Consider the following 17,800-nt stretch of genomic DNA (forward strand, 5'->3'; position numbering starts at 1 on the left):
CCTTAACTCTTTGTTGTACAGATTCAATGAGGGGTTTGGAAACATTCCTTAAAGATGCTGATCTAGATTGATTGATTCATTGATTCATTCCAAGGGTTCTCTGTAGGTTCCAGATACAATTACTTCTTGAATCTTGAATCTTGAATCTACTGTGCAGGCCATTTGAGTACAGTGAGTCAATGTCATGTTCAAAGCAGTTTTTAAATGATTTGAGTTTTGTGACATGGTGTGTTATCCTGCTGAAAGCAGCCATCAAAACATGGCTGCTTTCAGACATGGTCAGTAACAATTCTCAGACAGGCTGTGGTGTTTGAACGATGCTCAGTTTGTGCACCAGGAAATCTCCCCCGCGCCATTACACCACCAGCCTGAACTGTTGATACAAGGCTTTCATATTTCTTATCCCAAATTCTGTCCCTACCATCCAAATGTCACAGAAGAAAATGAGATTCATCAGGTCAGGATAATCTTCTATTGTCCAAATTTGGACAAGTCATTTTCCTGTTGTGCGTTTTCCTGTGTTGTGCGTTCAGAGATGCTCTTCTGCATCCTGTCATTTTACAGTAAGTGGTTATTTGAGTCACTATTGTCTTACTATCAGCGTCAAGCAGTCTGGCCATTCTGCTCTGACTTCTGGCATCAAAAAGGCATTTTCACCCAAGCAACTGCTGCTCATTGGATATTTTCTCTTTTTTCTCTGCAAACCCTAGAGATGATTGTGTGGGAGTTCAACAGTTTCTGAAATACGTAGACCAATCCATCTGCTTAGAACTATTTTTTTGTGAAAGTAGATCAGGAATTGTGGAAAGAAACATTGTTGCTGAGTCTTCTTTTTTGGTGATTCTAGGAAAAATCCTAGAATACAATTTTCTGTGAACTCTCTCCAATGTCTCATCTGCTACTTTTTCATTGCGTTGTGTTCTTGACAAATTTGCAAAATCGGGCACTGTCAATATTATCATAGAACTGTTTTGATTTTTATTTCATTTTTTTAAATATCAAAGTTAGTTGCTTCCTGATGCTTGTTCGCCGTTTGGTTTTCTTATGGCTCACTCTTCTGCAATAATTTAATGGCAGTAGACCAGACATCAAGCTCCGCTTAATCATTTGTATTTTTTAAATGCATTTTCTGATTTTTTTTAATATATTCATGAGCAGTCTGCTTTTTATATACAGAGGTTGTCTTAAAAAATCATCCCAAAAATACTAATAAATGTATCCATTATTAGCTTTTTGACTTTGTCACTGTCTGGCTTTAACTATATACTATAATTGTTCACTCGTGGAACTTCATCATCACATTCAAATAATAAAGGGTGAGCCCTTACATGGCCATACTGAGGATCATGAAAGCCTATACGATCAGACGGGTAGCTGTCCTCGCAGGGACCAATAACTGATCTTTACAGTACAAAGCTCCGCAGCCTCTTTTCATGTCACTTTCATTGAGTGGAGGGCCACGGTGCGAGCTCTATAAAGTGGCTGGGCCCATTCAAGGGACTAAAGAGGACAAAGCTGAGCTCACTGCGGCACCACAGACTCACAACCAAAATAGGAATGAAGCAGAGGGGGAAAGGGAGGGGAGGCTGTTAACAGAAAGAGAGGGAGAGAGGGAGTGATTTTAAATTAATCTGCTGAATATATTTACTGGAAACTGATGAGAAACGGTTCTCTGCAACACCAGGTTCACTCTTTGTGGTGTGTAGTGTATGAAAATAAAAGTCATATCACTGTGGAGAATCTCTGGAACACTATCATATATTTTTTTTTACATCAGATTGAACACTTATAATCTGAGAATTACTGCCTTAAAATATGAATAAATATTCTGGTTATTTAAAAGTTGGAAGTATATGACGCTATATACTACTGCCTGTTAATGGTAAGTGATGTCTTGGGTATGAGCTAACCCACTGTGTCTAACAATGGGTCATTATTTTAATACTAAATCAAAAGGACAACATTAATATAAAAGTTACACCATGTCAATATAACTGAGTAGGTTTACTCAGTTTTGTTTATCCAAACTGAACCTCATCCCCCCCAAATTTTTTACTGGTTGATAACTTTGTGTTATAAAAACCTATTTGTTTGCTTTCTTGTGTGTCTGCATGTGGCTTAACAACAGCACTACAGTGCTGATAAAAACCCCTTCAGAACAACATAACCGTTTATAGTCACGTTTCGCTTCTGTCTCCTCCTTAAACTTAACCCTTTGCAGTTCGCGATACACAGCAGGCATCGCCTCTGCTGCAGAGATGCTTTGAAGATCCTTTTTAGCGTGTCCGTTGCCAAATGAAGATCACACACCTCAGTGCTGCCAGTAAATGTGCAGTCTCCATCAATGATAGTAAGTAAAGAGAAATAAGAGCTCCTTTATGTGTGCACACTCTTCCAGCTGACACCATGGATGAAGCTGCAGGCTGGTCTCCAAGTGGCTCCCATGGAGCTCGGCAGTAGGATGCAAGTGTGTGTCTCCATCTGTTTGCTCCCACAGATGACTTCCCATCTTTGCTTACTCATCCTGTCTGGCTTGGCAGTCTCATCCAAATTTGGTGAGTCCATCTACTCTTTTGTTTTTATTGAGTTCGGCCACGAGATAAAGTCAAAAGAAGCGTTGTTGGTCAATAAAAATGCCACTAAATTTAAAAAATGACCATTTTTTTATTAAAATGTTGAAATGTGGTAGCACTGTGCTTAAGTAAAGCTTAGATGTACTTGTGCTGTAGCCTGTTATGGCACTTTACACTTATGCTTCTTCCAGAGGATTATTTGTATGTTTTATTACACTACATTTATAATGACTTTTAAACTTTTAAACAAAAAAGGAAACAATCATACAACTGACATATTCTCTCATGAGAATATACTCTTAAATGTATACACTAATAATAAAACTACTACTAATAATAATAATAATTGTTCCGGTTTCTTAAAGAAGATGCCTTTACCATCCTATTCAAATATTGAAATTACTAATAAACGAAAGCTTTAACTTCTGGTTCAGCAACAGTGAAACTATCAGCTGTGGGTAAAATTGATAAGTTGCTCACATTTTATCATCTGTATTTGCTGACTGAAGAAATACATCAGCAAATTATCAATTTATTACTATTCAAGTAAGAAAATAACCATTAGTTGGTGTCCCCTGCAAAACAACATGAACACATCATTTATATCAAACTGATGATACAGTGCAAGGCTTAACAGTTTTAGTTTAAGTTAAGTTTTAGTTTTAACATTCACCTGACCATATCTGTAATATCAATACTTTTACTTTAAGTAAATATTTTGAATACTTCCACTAGTGCTGGATAAAATATTGAATAACATATTCAAAGCACACTGAATGGATACACTGTGTCTGTTCCAGGTTTGGAGGATGTTTTCTTCAGTCCGCAGGACCAGACAGTCAGAGAAGGAGAAGGAGTTTTCCTCCGGTGTGTATCAGGGGAGAGTTCACCTCCTGCAAGCATCACATGGCTCAAAGATGGAAAGGTGGTCACAAGAGGTAGACAGATTCAGGTAAAAAACAACTTTGGATTTTAGAAGAGCATCAAAGACTACTTTCTTGCAGAGTAGGACAAAAAGCAGTAAATATATCTGGTAGATATTAATGTAGTAACAGTCTCCATTAGACTCCAAGACAATAATCAGGCATAGCATGGAGAACAGTTTTTACACTTTGCATTTCTTCTGCAGTTTAGAGAAATCTAAGCTAATGAAAGGCCAATTTCATTCTCAAATTCATGTTTTTAACAGTTTTCTTGTGAATTTTAAAGTCATGGTTTGAGCCTCAACTTGATGGTTGGAAATAAATTTCATGTGTAAGGCATCCACCTGCACTGCTGGAAACTACTATAATCAGATCAGGCTTTAGTTTCTCTCTTGGGTGTCTTCATTATATAAAAAAACCCCAATTGATTAGGAGTTTGATTACCCTGATTTTTCTTTTTCTTTTTTTTTAAAACAGCATTTACTGAAACTGCTATAGCAACTTTTTTGTAGAGGCAAAATTTTCTGTCTGGAGAGCTTGTACACAGAACACAGTGCTGACTTAAATGCTGGGCAACCTTACAAATAGAAATTGATTTGAAGAACTCACAAACCTCAAGGAGACTCTGAAAGCCTCATGAGAAAAAACACTTTTTATTTCACTCAGGGCAAAAATAAAACGGAAAAATACACATTGTTTCTTTTAACTTTGATATTGGACATATTTTCCATACTGTATGTGTCATCCTGCTCAGGGTGAATATGGAGGTGGCCACCAGAAGAAAACGTCAGGCACACTTCATCTTTTCAACGTAACATTAGAAGATGAAGGGGTTTACGTTTGTGTCACACACAATCCTTCACTGAACATCAGCAAGAAGAGCAGACAAGCCAGACTTACTGTGCAGGGTGAGGCTTTTTCTTTAATTCACATTGACAAATTTTCAAATTGCAGCTGATCCAGGAGAGTTTATTAAATATAAATTCTGAGCTCTCTGGTTTTAAAAAAAAATACTGCTTTAATTAAACAAAACAAACAACTAAACTAATTTATCATACTTGTGTGTGTTTGCAGAGGGTTAGTATCTTACTGTGACTGTCCGCCTTGCAGGGATCCCTCGGAGGCTGCAGTTCATCCAGGGCCCTGACAACATCACTGTTGCTATAGGAACTGAAGTCTCCATGCACTGCAGTGTTCTTGGCTTCCCTGTTCCCATGGTGCACTGGTTCAAAGACGGGTGCCTCCTGATGAACTGCTCCGGCTCGTTCAGCCTCCAAAACAATGGACAGCTGCTCACATTCAGGTCCAACACTGCATGGCAGAACAGGAATATTAATTCTTTATTGTTCAACTCCAACTGTGGTTGACAGTTGATAATACAGTCAAAGATTTTGTCTTTTTTCTTCTGGAACAAATATAATAGTTTCTGGTTCTTACTGGTGCATAAAAGAAGGAAGGATAAAGAGGAAGGATAAAGATTGGGTGTTTTAGAGAAAGAAGACATTTCTGTAAATATTCTGTATTCCCTGTTGTGTTTGAATCTGCCACTGGGGGGTTCCCTCCAGGAACTCTGGCTTCCTCCCACAGTTCAAATATTAATTAGTGTTTCTAAACTGGCTGCACATGAGTCTAAGAAGAAGGAAAAAAAAGCAAACAAAATCAAAAAGAATCCCTAAATGTTAAAATTACATTTAAAATATTTTTTGTGTTTGTCTTCTCCAGAAATGTGAGCAAGGAGCATGAGGGCTCGTATCACTGTGAAGCATCAAACCAGAAAGAGACAATCAGGTCGCAGCCAGCCTTCCTACTTCCAGCTGGTATTGTAAACTCTGAACTGTTTAACTCAAGCAAGTGAATTGCTTTGTTAAAACCGTTTAGGTTTCTGCTTCAGCAGATTCCATGCCTGTAAAATTCAGCAAAATCCAATAAGAGCAGATGTCCAAACTTATTAGTGATTTACATTTTGTGTTTACAGAAATGGACTGGAGTTTCGTGCAGCAGCCCACAAATCTAACGGTGAAGAGCGGCAAAAATGTTACGGTAACCTGTAGGCCTCCGTACAGCAGACCAGCAGCGCAGGTGTCCTGGTTTAAAAACAACCGGCTTCTCACTCCCACTGAAAATGTAACAATGCTGCCCAGTGGAGACCTCTTCATCCACAGGTCTTTATTGTTCATGCCTCATTACTATATGACTAGATAAATTAAATATAACACAAGAATTGTGTATAAATTAAAACTAGTTGGGCCAAAACTTGTAAATGGTTTACTTTAGTTAATTTGCATTGTTTACGGTATGTTTAGCGCTTAACATGAAGTCTAGAGTTATAAAATTGTGCCTTTAAATACAGCTCCAGGCAGCTGATTTTTGTTTTTAAAAGCTCTGCTGACCCTTTTCATAATTTTCTCTGTAGTGTGCAGGAGCACGATAGTGGCAGCTACTTCTGCAGGGCCTCAAACACCCATCTTCAAAGATCTCTTACCTCGAGACGAGCAACACTCACTGTTTTGGGTATGACATCTGGCAGCCCTCCTTACTATCTCACTGGAAATGTATATATACATGTATATATATATATGTATAGGTGCATAATAATATTCCAGACAGTGCTTTCCCTTCCTGACAGCCCCTCCATCCGTCAAGCTATGGCCCCAGGTGTTGACGGTGCCTTTGGGTGCTCAGGTGGTGCTGGAATGTCAGGTGTCTGGCCACCCTTTACCGTCCATCAGCTGGATGAAAAGAGGCCACACCAAGCAGACAGGAGGCAAAATTGCATTGGGGTAAGTTACAGTGTTCTGACTTTTTGAAAATTTCGTACACAAGCAGTTCATAATATATGGCAGCTTTCATGTTTCCTATTCAGACAGAGAAATGCCACTCTCTACATCCAGTCAGTCCGGAGCTACGATGAGGGGGTGTATGTCTGCGAGGCGTCCAACACATTGGGACAAAGCCATGGCACAGCACTCCTGAGAGTTGCTGGTAAATTTTAAACCTTGCTGTTTTGCAATGTATTTACTCCTCAGATCAATAGACGAGTCAAAGTCAAGTCAGGAGCATGTGCCTGATACTTACTAAGCATTTATACACTTTAGATGTTGTGGTTGGTTCAATACTAGGTATGACGACAGGTATGTTCTTGTTAATGCAAAGCTTTTAGATCATAATGAAGGTGAGGATTTAGATATGAGTTTGGTCTGACCCACTGATAAGTGTACTAAAAAAAGCAAACCCTAGCCAGGAAGGCAAAGGGATTGGTGTCCCTCTGCTTTATGCCCTTATTTAACATTGCTTTTAAGTTGCAGTGAATTTGTAATTCCCTATAATGTATCTTCATATAGTGTACATAATATTATCAAAGCATGGGTGTGGTCCTCATTGGCAGATCAACAAGTGTGTGTGATCATTCATTTTAACATGTCAGCTATTTTGAGAGTGCAGGAAAACTAGGCTGCAAAAATGAAAAATCATGAATACTTATCTAATAGGTATTAAGCTGAAATGCATTAAAGAAAAGAAAAGAAAAAAACTTTTTTCATATTATAGAAAAGTACATGCTTGCACCCAAGCCTTTGATCCAGGGTCCTTCTAAAAGAACTGAATTATACACAGGAAAGAAACTGAGAAATTTTTCTTGTGTAGTACAAACGTCTTACAAATTTGAAATTAAAGGACATGGAGATCACCTTGAAATCCAGTCTTGCAAATGTGATCAAAGTAACAGACCATTTGAATGAAATTGTCATTTTATTTGCCATCTGCACACATTGCTAGTTTCATAAAATCATTCTAAAGAGTCATAGTCCCGGTAGCAGAACATGCCGTGTCCTCAAAATTTTACATAGTTACTAAAATCTTTATAGGGGAACAGTTCTTGTATGTGTTATTTCTTTAAGGCACTTCTATGAGCTTTATGTGACTTTTTTGATATTGTCTTTTCAATTTTCCCCTCTGCTTGGGCCAGTGAGCCCTTTAATAGTGGTCTTTAAAGATCAGGTGACCTACATGATTGGGACTTTAGTGGTCCTGCCCTGCAGAGCAATGGGGATTCTCCCTATCACATACACCTGGACGAGGGGCAGAACAGAGCCACAGTCCCCTATCAGTACCACCGAAGGCAGACACATAGATGGTGAGTCTAGTTTGTCTGGAGTCATTCTGCATTACTTTTCATCATGAAAACAGAGTAACCGTTTCAGGCACAACGTCCCCTACTTCATAGGTATGTGGAAGAGAATAAAATCTGGATAAGTTAATGTAACACATAGAACAACTTTATTGCTTAATGACCCTGATTAAGGCCACAGATCCAGTCAAGCAGTAGAGTTGTTCTATATACCACAAGTGTTGCTGCAGCTTGAACTTCCTCAGCATTTATTTTAATCACCAGGTCCATCATTGTTGTTTTTAGCATTTAAAATAAGTAGTATTCTCGGCAGAGATGGAAGTATACAGATTTTTTTTTTCTAATTTCTAAACAGTATGTGAGATCTCAGCTCTTTGTGTTTTATAATGTTTGGTCTTCTGGCTTGCAGAAGATGGGTCCCTGCATATTTCCAGTGTGCAGTACTCTGATGCAGGAGAGTATTACTGCACAGCTGAGAACCGAGCAGGACGACATCAGAAACGGATGATCCTCATCATCACAGGTGTGTTGATTTACCACCTCATGTTATTTCTTCTCAGTGGCAATATTACTAAAATCATACCTGCATTTGGTATGCAATGGTAAAGCTCTATGAACAAAAATGAGGATGTAAAATGTATGAACAATTTGGCAATTTAATTGAAGTGACAGACTCCAATGTGTTGAGATCAAGGCTTTGTGAGGGGTCAGACTAGTTTTTTTTAGGACATTGAGATGTTTTTCATGACTATCAGTGTATGTTTGGATCAGTATAATAAATGTGGGTCACTCAGATACTTCTCTCTCCTTCTCGCAACTGTCTTCTGGTCATTTAGAGTGGGTGAAGTTCTGCAATCACACAGTGCATACTTAAAGAACAAAATACTTCTTTGACCCCATATACCCAAGTGTCATTTGCTTGTTGATTCTCTTTCATGTCATCCTTTGTCTTATGCTGAAGATCGACCTTCTGATAGAGGCAAACAGACAAGACTGGTTTTGTCTGCTGTGAGTATTGAGGATGTGGAAGTCTTTGCTTGTGTATTTTGTTCTCAAATCATTTTGCTAGACCTTGGTTTTATTTTCATTAGCAGTTCCAGTGTAGAAGCTGCAAATTCTCTAAGTGCATTTTTTTCACACAGATCATGTGATGGTCATGCATTGTCTACCCCTGTTTATTATTTGGTCTATGGACTTACTCATTTTTGACTGTGTCAAATGTGTCTCCTCTGAAAATAATCAGTGCTTTGAATATTTTTTAGAGCACCAGCGATAATGAACAACGTCCAGCTTCCAAGTGGAGCGACTCAGTAGCCGAGCAGCGCTTTAAAACAACACGTTATCCACATGTACAGGAAAAGCATAATGAAACAACATGTATGTATTTAAAAAAAAAAACAACTTAGCTCCAGTCATGTGTTGTGTAGGTCATTCAACATAACAAATATATAGTTACAAGTTAACAGGCTAAAACACGGTGCTATAAAGTTATAAGGTAAAATGAATATGGCTGAAAGCAGTGGTAAGGTCTCAGTCATACAGGCCTAGAGACCAGTGAGTGACTACCCCTGGCAACCACAGGTCACTAAGGAAAAATGTGTATTCTCAGATCAGCTGGTGAGTGGTTTTTGGAAGTTTTTAGTGGTTGCTGGCAGTTGCTAGGTAAAATTGGTCACAAAGAGGGATTCAGATCCTCAATGAAAACCTTGTTGCAATTACTTTGGTTGCCAGCAGATTGCTGTGGTCAGCTGCAGTTTGCATGGGAGACACCAACTTTTTCACCATCACTCACCAAGCAGTACTGAAACAGTGTGACACAAATGGAGGTTACTTCCTGTTATAAGGGAGTTTTTCCTTCCCACTGTCTCCAAAGTGCTTGCTCATAGGGGGTCATATGATTGTTGGATTTTTTTGCGACTGTAGTTGTGATTTGGTGCTATGCAAATAAAATTGAATTGAATTGAATTGAAAATAAAAGTATCCTCTTTTGAAACGTGTTGGTTGGAGCTGTAAGGCACAGCTTTGACCCCAAAGCTTTTCAAAAAAACTATGGGTGAAAGCAGCAATCTGCTAGCGACCAAGGAGGTTTTTTGACGCAACCACTTACCAACTGGTCAAGAATATTGAATTTTCCCTAGCAACCTGTGGTTGCCAAAGAGTCAAGATCTGTGTGACTTAAAGCTGGGACTTAAAGAGTCATACAAAACAATTATCTGCCTTTAGTCTAACATCAGAGGAAGAAGCAAACGTGCAATATATACATTTTTGTAATATCTATTATTCATGCCTGGTCTGAGCCGCTTCAGTGGCTTTTCCAGTTTAATTGCTGTACGGTATGGTGTACCGGAGTCAGGCGATGGTATAGTTAGAAGTTGGGTAACCAGAAGTTCTCACAAACTTTCCAGGATAAAGGTATCATTTCAATTTTGTGTCTGTTACCATTGCCACAAGACAAAAAAAGATGTGTCAGGACATCCAAAAGCTAAAAAAAAAGTGCTAAATGCCAAATAATCCTGCTATAAGAGCTGCAGGAGTTTTTTCTGCTCAGATTTCAAAATTGACATGGAAATTATGAGAGGCATTATTCTGGTGCGCATGTTACTAATCGATCTGCTTACAAAATGTATGGCTGGATCCCTTCAGATGAAATCCAATTTTTTTTCCCTCTGAACGACACATAATAATAACACACAACATAAAATTGTTTAGGATATATAAAAGAAAATAAAGCATAAATTCTTTTTTTAATATTTACAGGTACCAAGCCAGACAGTGCAACTACACTTCCAACATTTCTAAGAAAAGCCGGGGCTGAGCTAAATATGCCATTGAGGACGCTTGCCCATGTTTTACATCACCATTTGAAACAGCCAACAACCAATTCCACCCAGTCGTTACTCAGTCAGATCAAGCCTCCTCTTCATCTGAACCTCCAATCAGAAGCTCTACACACCCAAGTACCAATGACCATTAAACCACATTTTATTTCACACACTGAACCAGCTGCAACACAGAGCTTGGCACCTGAAGTAACTAGTGGAGTGTTGGTCGAAACCCTTCAGCATCCATTCAGTGAAAGTCGATCCCATTTGAGACAAATGCCATCAAAATTTCAGCATTCAGCCAGTAACAAGTTGTTTATAGTGCCCAGTTCTCAGGACCATTCTTTGCCTCAAGTTAATCAAATTGCAGAGACATCAGTAACTCAGCAACCATCTCAGCTACGTGCTACTGGACCTTTTGGCTTTCTAAAATCGGACCCCTTCATGACAACTCCAACACCAAATCCTGTTACCCACGCTAAGATGAGACACTCCGATTCAGTCACCCTGACAGTTGCCTATAAAACATCATCATTTCAGCCTTTGCAACCTTCACCAACTCTCTCACAAACAACTCAAACTGATCCTCAACACTCCTCTACCTTAAGTTTTTTACCAAAGTTTCATCTTGAGCTTTCTACAATTCAGTATAATCTGCCTTCAACAGAACTTCCATCTTCTTTAATCCCCAAGCCTTCAATATCCAAAATTCATCTTTCAACAACAACACCTTCAGCCAGTTCCAAACTTTCTCAAACCCAACCTGAATCATCTCCAACACAAAATTCAAAGCTTCCATTCTCCACCATCCACCCTTCCGATCAGGCCCTCCATCCTTCATTGTTAGACCCTGAGGTAGTCCAACAGGTCAACGGGTCACATTGGCTGAATACTACTCATGAAAGTCATCCAGTTCAGCCAGAGCTCACAGACTGGTTGAAAAGGAACACTTCCCAGTCACCCATGACTAGCAATGATCCCAGGTAGGCAAAATAAAAAGATGATAGATTGATAAATAGTTCACCCGAGTTTATTACATTTAGGGAATAAAAGTAATAAAACATCAATAAGTCACTATCTTCTCCATTTCAGAGTGAAGCAGCAATCACCATCATGGCTGCCTGTGCTGGAAAAACATGACATCCCCATTGTGGTGGGAGTGGGTGTATCTTTGGCTTTCATCTTTATCACTGTTACCTTCTATTCTGTGGTACAAAAGAATGAACCCGCACCAACAAGCCGAGCAGGTCAGCAATCCGCCCTGCATGAAATGCTAGTATCTTGGTTTTCCTAAAATCATGACCATATTTTGGCAAAATCGAAATGATTGGGGTGGTGAAGCTGAGGCAGTCTGGTGATCTGTCCAGGGAGTTCCCCACCTCTCACCCTATGGTAGCTGGGATAGACTCCAGCCCACCCTCGACCCTGAATTGGATAAGTGAAAGAGGATGAATCTTGATGGAATTGATAGAACGTTATTAACCAACACTGCACTGGCTAGCAAGTGAGGTGCTAGTGTAACAAGTTGTAATTAACTGTGTATTAGAGTGCTAGGTTTGGCTAGTAAAATTAAACTATAATTAAACTATAGAGAGTAAAACCAGGAAGTGAACATTTGTATTTTGACTTTCAATACATTGGGCATTTTAACATTGACTTGTTTATGAATTAACTCGCTTAAAGAGCCACCCTCAAGTGGCCATTTAAAGAACTGCAGGTTTTCCATATATACTTGGCTCAAACAAAAATGATATAACATAATAATAACTGAGCTCTACATGTGCTTTCAGATGAATTTTTAACACTGAACACAGTCTGGTTACCTCTTATATCTTTTTGCCAAGGTAAGCTAAATTAGCTTTATTTTAAACAGGTAATTGATCCACTTGTGTCACTCTACCAGAAAGCACATATGTAGAGCATTTTAACCCAAATGTTACTTTTTATTATTACGTCAAAACCACATTACATGTCTTTGACAGCTCAGAGGAATTTAGGTGTTCCCATACGACATGCTGAACGTCGAGCTGCAGGACGTACATATGAAAACAGGTACTCTACTTCTCAGAATAAAAAAATAAATTAGCCTTCACAACCCATCTTTCTGCATTCTAATACCAAGTGTTGTATGTCTTATGCAGAGCGTTTGAAGATGATGACTGTGTTGCAGTGATTGAACAGAGCCCCAACACATCAGAAACCAGAGCCAGACCCCCAGGGCCCAGCCTGGTTACGGTGCAGATGGAGCGCACGTTTGATGAACTACAAGAGGATACCCAGCGCTCTCTGGACAACCACTCAGTCACTGTAGAGACGTACCCTGAGCCTATTCTTGACACCAAGGTCTGGTAACACAGAAACACTTGACCATAAAAAATGTATCCAGACATTTTTATCCGTGTTCAAGGGGAAGTTAAGAAAGTTACAAATTTATTGAGGCAACACAATAGTATGGTCATCAGCACCATTGTCCCACAGCAAGAAGGTTGAATCCACCGAGCCACAGCAACAGCCTTTCTGTGTGGATCTTGGAGTGTGCATGTTCTCCGGCTTCCTTCCACAGTCCACAGGCATGATAGCCTTCTGACAGACTGGTGACCTATCCAAGGTGTGCCCCACCTCTCACCCTGTGACAGCTGGGATAGGGTCCAGAACAACCACTGATGATTCCTCTTCTTCTTTGGACTTCTTAGGCGGTCAACACAGCAGATCATCTGCCTCTATCTCAGCCCATCCCTCACACCCTCCAACCCTCTTTATGTTCTCTTTCTCTACCTCCATGAATTTTCTCTAGGGTCTTCCCCTTTTCTTCCTGCCTGGCAGCTCCATATTAACATAAAATACTAACATATTTGCTTACTATATTGACTATCCCTCCTCTGCACATATCCAAACTATCTCACCCTATCCTCTCTAACTTTGTCTCCAAACTGGTCAACCTGAGCTGTCCCTCCAATATACTCATTTCTAATTTTGTCCTGGTCACTTTCAGTCAAAATTTGAGCATCTTCACGTCTACCACCTCTCGCTCTGTCTCTTGTCTTTTTGTCAGTGCTTTCCCTCTTGGCAATGATAATTTTATTTAAATAGCACATATGCTTTACATAGAAGATAAAAACCTGATTGCTGCCCCTTGCTGCGATCCTTCTGTCACAAATCACCCCAGAAACTCATCTCCACCCACTCCATCCAGCCCGGATAACTGGAAGAGGATGGTTGGATGGGTCACATTGTTAATGATAAATATTAGAAATTATTATATTTAGTTATGAAAACAGCATATCCAGCTTTGTTTATTTAACTAACAACTGTGGCATAGTATATAACCTATAGGGGGAGCTAAAACCCTATATAAGTGTACAAACGGTCACAGTTTGCACAGTTTAATAAAAAGAACAAACCATTAAGATAATAAAAAAAGTACTGTCTCCATTTAATTTAAACTGGCACATGCAAGGACTAAACCAACAGCCTTATAGTAATAAAATGCTCAATCATCAGAGTTGTCTTTAAAGATAACAATGTGGCAACAGTGTAATGATTTCAATGCATTTTAAACATTTTTCTCTTATGTTATTATTAACAAATCCTCTCTACTTTCAGATTGATCCTTCTCTGGAGGAGGAGAAAGGGTGCAGTTTGTCCCAGCCCAGCATTCAGGTGCACTGTACAGAGGATTGGACCAGTAACAGAGGAGACAACCAAAGCCCATGCCAGGACACGTTGCCTCCTCCCTCACCCTTAATCTCCCGTTCTCCTTCCCCATCACCACCATCCAGGCGGGAGGAAAGCGTGCACTCTTCTTTAACACTGCAGAGTGCTGAGCCATGCGTTGCACCTATCCACCACAGTCTCAGCATCTCACATGGCAACCCTCCACTGTTGCTGTCTCACAACGTCTCTGTGGGCCTCACCACAGTAGCTGTTGATGTCCATTTTCACCCTGCAGCTACTGCTCCAATGGCAGTAGGGACTAGTACTCACATTAATTCAGTTTCAAACTCCTCAGCAGTGACTGCACCTCTTTTTAGCCCCACGTTAGCTAACAGCCAGGAGAATGATCAGTCAGCTTCCAGGCTGCATCAGTGTAAATAGCTACATTATAGGACAAATCATGCTGTAGCTCAGGTGGCAGAGCGGATCAGCCACTAACCAGAAGGTCAGTGGTTCAATCCCAGGCTGCTCCAGTCTGCATGCCAAATATCCTTGGGCAAGATACTAACCCCATGTTGCTCTCCGATGCATCCATCGGAGTGTGAATGTGTATGAATGTTAGATACTTAGCACTTAAGATTAGAAGTGCTTGTGTGAATGGGTGTGATTGGGTGAATGAATTAGCTGTATAAAGCGCTTTGAGTGCTCGGACAGAGTAGAAAAGCGCTATATAAGAACCAGTCCATTTACCATTTACCATCTTCAGTGCTGGCACACATTAAGTGAAATGGGAACAAAAGTTTTGGCTAGCTTGATGGTGTGGAGTTAGGAATGCATAGATGCTAGCTGATCCAAATCACATTTAAGAGTGTTTTACACCATTGGTGATAAGCAGAATATTATATTTCTCTTGGAGTTCATTTAGAGGTTTTTTCTGTGTGAAAAAAAAACAAATGTGAAAAAAAGTGATGCAGACCAGAGTCAAACACCTATAGGTGTGAAAATGCCGCAAGTGACAAAGTGAGCAAAGTTGCAGCAAAAGACAAAGTAATATGACACCCGAGTAATTTGCAAAAGAACACATTATAATAACTCAGTTCTCTTTGCCATTAAGTATGAAACTAGAAGCAGCAGAAAGGCCAGCTAAACTTGCTATAGATAATGATGTGCCATCATCAGTAGTTGCTGATGAAACCACAGTTTATCAGTTCAACTTACACATCTGTGCAGTGTCACAGGTGCTATTCAGAGCAATTGTGCAAAACAGTTTTATGTTTGTGCAAAGATTTAACACACCTAGATTAAATCTGTTAAATATTGACGAGTAGAGGTAAGTGTCAGCAGATTTCCCAGTTTCTAGTTGTCATAATCAAACAGTGCTAACGTTTTCTTGGCTTTAGCTGCATACTTGATGCATGAATGGAATCCTCATGCACACTTTTTGCCAAGGAATACAAATACATTTCCCAAAATGAATGTAAAACAGCTGACTAAGGAAGCAAATATTCAGTATTAGCATTCACATTGTTTTTCTTAATATATGTATTTATTAGCTTTAGGGCACAATTTATGTGTTATTCTTTATTGGCTACGTTTACTGTCAGGTTGTTTTGTTTTTGTTTTGTTCTTTAACCGTGAAAGAGAAAATGTATATGTAGTATGAATTTATCTGTTTTACAGGCCTAAATGGATGTAGGGTAGCTTGAGTAAAAATACTGTAATTTGTGTCTTTTTCTGTTAAACAGCCAAGGATACATGCTTTGCAATTTTTTTGTGATCCAGTCCTACAAACCTGTTTTGGTTCATGACTCATCATTATGTTGAGGTTGACTGTTACACCTTTTTGAAACCAAAGGATGGTAGCTGGTATGTCAGTGAACATGTAGGCAGTACACAAAAAAAGAGTTACACTGGAGGAACACCTTCATGCTGTTAAAATGTTAGTTGCATTACTTCATTAAAAAGCTGTAACTGTCACCATGTGCTTCATGAGTCCATATCCTGTATGCACTGTGTGTCCACTCTAACAAGATGCTAAGATGCTAGCAAGAAGCTTTCTGCACACCATGATATTGTTTTCATATCTTTCGGCAAGGAGACAGTCATTCAAACTTTATCTGGAACTGTTTAGGTTAAAATTATGCTTAAAGGGCAACAGAAAAAGAAAAACATGCAAATACATTGTTTAAAAAAACCCGAAAAGACACATTATAAAGAGCATGAGGGAGAACACGGAAAATTATTTTTAAAAAAGGAAAAAGGAAGACAAGTGGATCTCAAATGGGTGAGAACTCAACTGGGAATTACTGACATAATAACTGTGGAGGAAACTAATCTAGGCACAAGATACAGAAAAGAACAGAAAAGACACATTTTATTGTGTCTTCAACACAATAAAATGGGAAGAGAGCCACAACTGAATAGGGAGACAAGATTAACTTGACTAGGCCCTTGCTGTGTCCATGTGTTGATTTCTTTGAGTAGTCTGATATCTATAACACAGGTTAGATCAAACTGCGGGGCAGCCACTCATATGAACTATTCATAACTAAAATTCAACTTTGTTGTTGGTTTGTATTGCAGTGTCCTTCTGAAGTGGAGCATGCCAGAATACAGTCTCATGGGTTAATCAGTAATTCCTAACTAGGAAGAGATGTTGATGTGAAAGTGAATATTTGTTTCTCTGTAAAATCAAGCTGAACTCTCCACAAAATCCACAAAGTCAACCGATTCAACACAGTTAAGAAACTTCTTGAGACAGACTGTGTGGTGCAATTTTCTGGTCTTGCTCTGCAACAATGGCCACTGAGGATCTCTTCCGCCTTGTAGCAGCAACACAGTGCTAATCAAGCCTAAATTCTCCCCTCTTGCTAGTGAACAATGATTTTATATGAAAAACCATACAAAAAAGTGACTTAAGATATATGCTGCAATTTTTATGGAATCAATAACTTTCAACAGCAATCAAAGGAGCTGCCAAACCAAGATGATTAAAAACAAGCCTTGGCCCTTATAGCTTAACCTGTAAAATATTCATGATTTTTATATGTGAAAATGTTTATTAAACTGGTTAACAAAATATTTTCTGATCATGTTATAATAAATAAAATCTGTGTGTCTTTGATAGCTAACTCATCCCACAGGGTCAGGACTGGAGTAACCAAAAGTACATCCAAAAAGGCCTCTGAAGGTTCTTATCTATTGCAGATAGTATGACATCAAAATGTTGCCTCACAGCCAATCAGCAATGAGGAACAATGATCAGTATTAAGCATTTATGCTTTATACTATTATTATTTCATGACAGTAACATTTAATTTGTATTCACAGAAGTTGAATTATGCATGCTGTATTATGATGTCATCTCATTGCCCTGCAGCCACCTAACAACAGATGAAAATGACTTGTTTTTAGCCTTTATGCACCTTTAACACCTTATTGTACTATGTTCATTTTACGACAAAAACATCTCCTTTATATCCACATCTAATTTATGTCATCAATGGGCAAATTTTTAAAAACATATTAATAAAATCTACCGCTCCTATTCATCAGTGCAAAAAGGCCCAACACTAATGTAGTATGGGCATGTGCTAGCAATAATAATATATAGAAAATATCCATCCAGCCTCTTCTGCTTGTCCTTGTCAGGGTCACAGGGTGGGGCTGGAGCCTATCCCAGCTACCAGAAAGTGAGAGGCA

The 17,800-nt window shown here is 39.1% G+C and overlaps 1 protein-coding gene across 1 annotated transcript; it reads left to right on the forward strand.

Moving 5' to 3' along the window:
- The first annotated feature begins 498 nt into the window (after positions 1–498).
- On the forward strand, positions 499–17,111 carry LOC146506377 (uncharacterized). The gene is made up of 18 exons (XM_085180485.1): positions 499–2,555; positions 3,374–3,525; positions 4,251–4,404; positions 4,607–4,799; positions 5,219–5,313; positions 5,472–5,658; positions 5,910–6,007; positions 6,123–6,276; positions 6,360–6,478; positions 7,461–7,628; positions 8,032–8,145; positions 8,584–8,630; positions 8,885–8,999; positions 10,380–11,427; positions 11,537–11,691; positions 12,427–12,496; positions 12,586–12,787; positions 14,048–17,111. The coding sequence occupies exons 1-18, from the start codon at positions 2,411–2,413 to the stop codon at positions 14,537–14,539; spliced, it is 3,708 nt and encodes a 1,235-aa protein (XP_085036611.1). The 5' UTR covers positions 499–2,410; the 3' UTR covers positions 14,540–17,111.
- Positions 17,112–17,800: the final 689 nt, after the last annotated feature.

The sequence above is a fragment of the Neolamprologus multifasciatus genome, chromosome 12, assembly GCF_963576455.1.
Source record: "Neolamprologus multifasciatus chromosome 12, fNeoMul1.2, whole genome shotgun sequence".
Lineage (NCBI taxonomy): Eukaryota > Metazoa > Chordata > Actinopteri > Cichliformes > Cichlidae > Neolamprologus > Neolamprologus multifasciatus.

What these genes read in the sequence shown, in the direction of transcription:
- LOC146506377 (XM_085180485.1), top strand. Translation starts at nt 2,411, where the DNA reads ATGAAGCTGCAGGCTGGTCTCCAAGTGGCTCCCATGGAGCTCGGCAGT. An exon ending in CAAGAGGTAGACAGATTCAG is followed by an intron (nt 3,526 to 4,250) that starts GTAAAAAACAAC and finishes CATCCTGCTCAG; the next exon opens with GGTGAATATGGAGGTGGCCA. An exon ending in CAAGACTGGTTTTGTCTGCT is followed by an intron (nt 8,631 to 8,884) that starts GTGAGTATTGAG and finishes AATATTTTTTAG; the next exon opens with AGCACCAGCGATAATGAACA.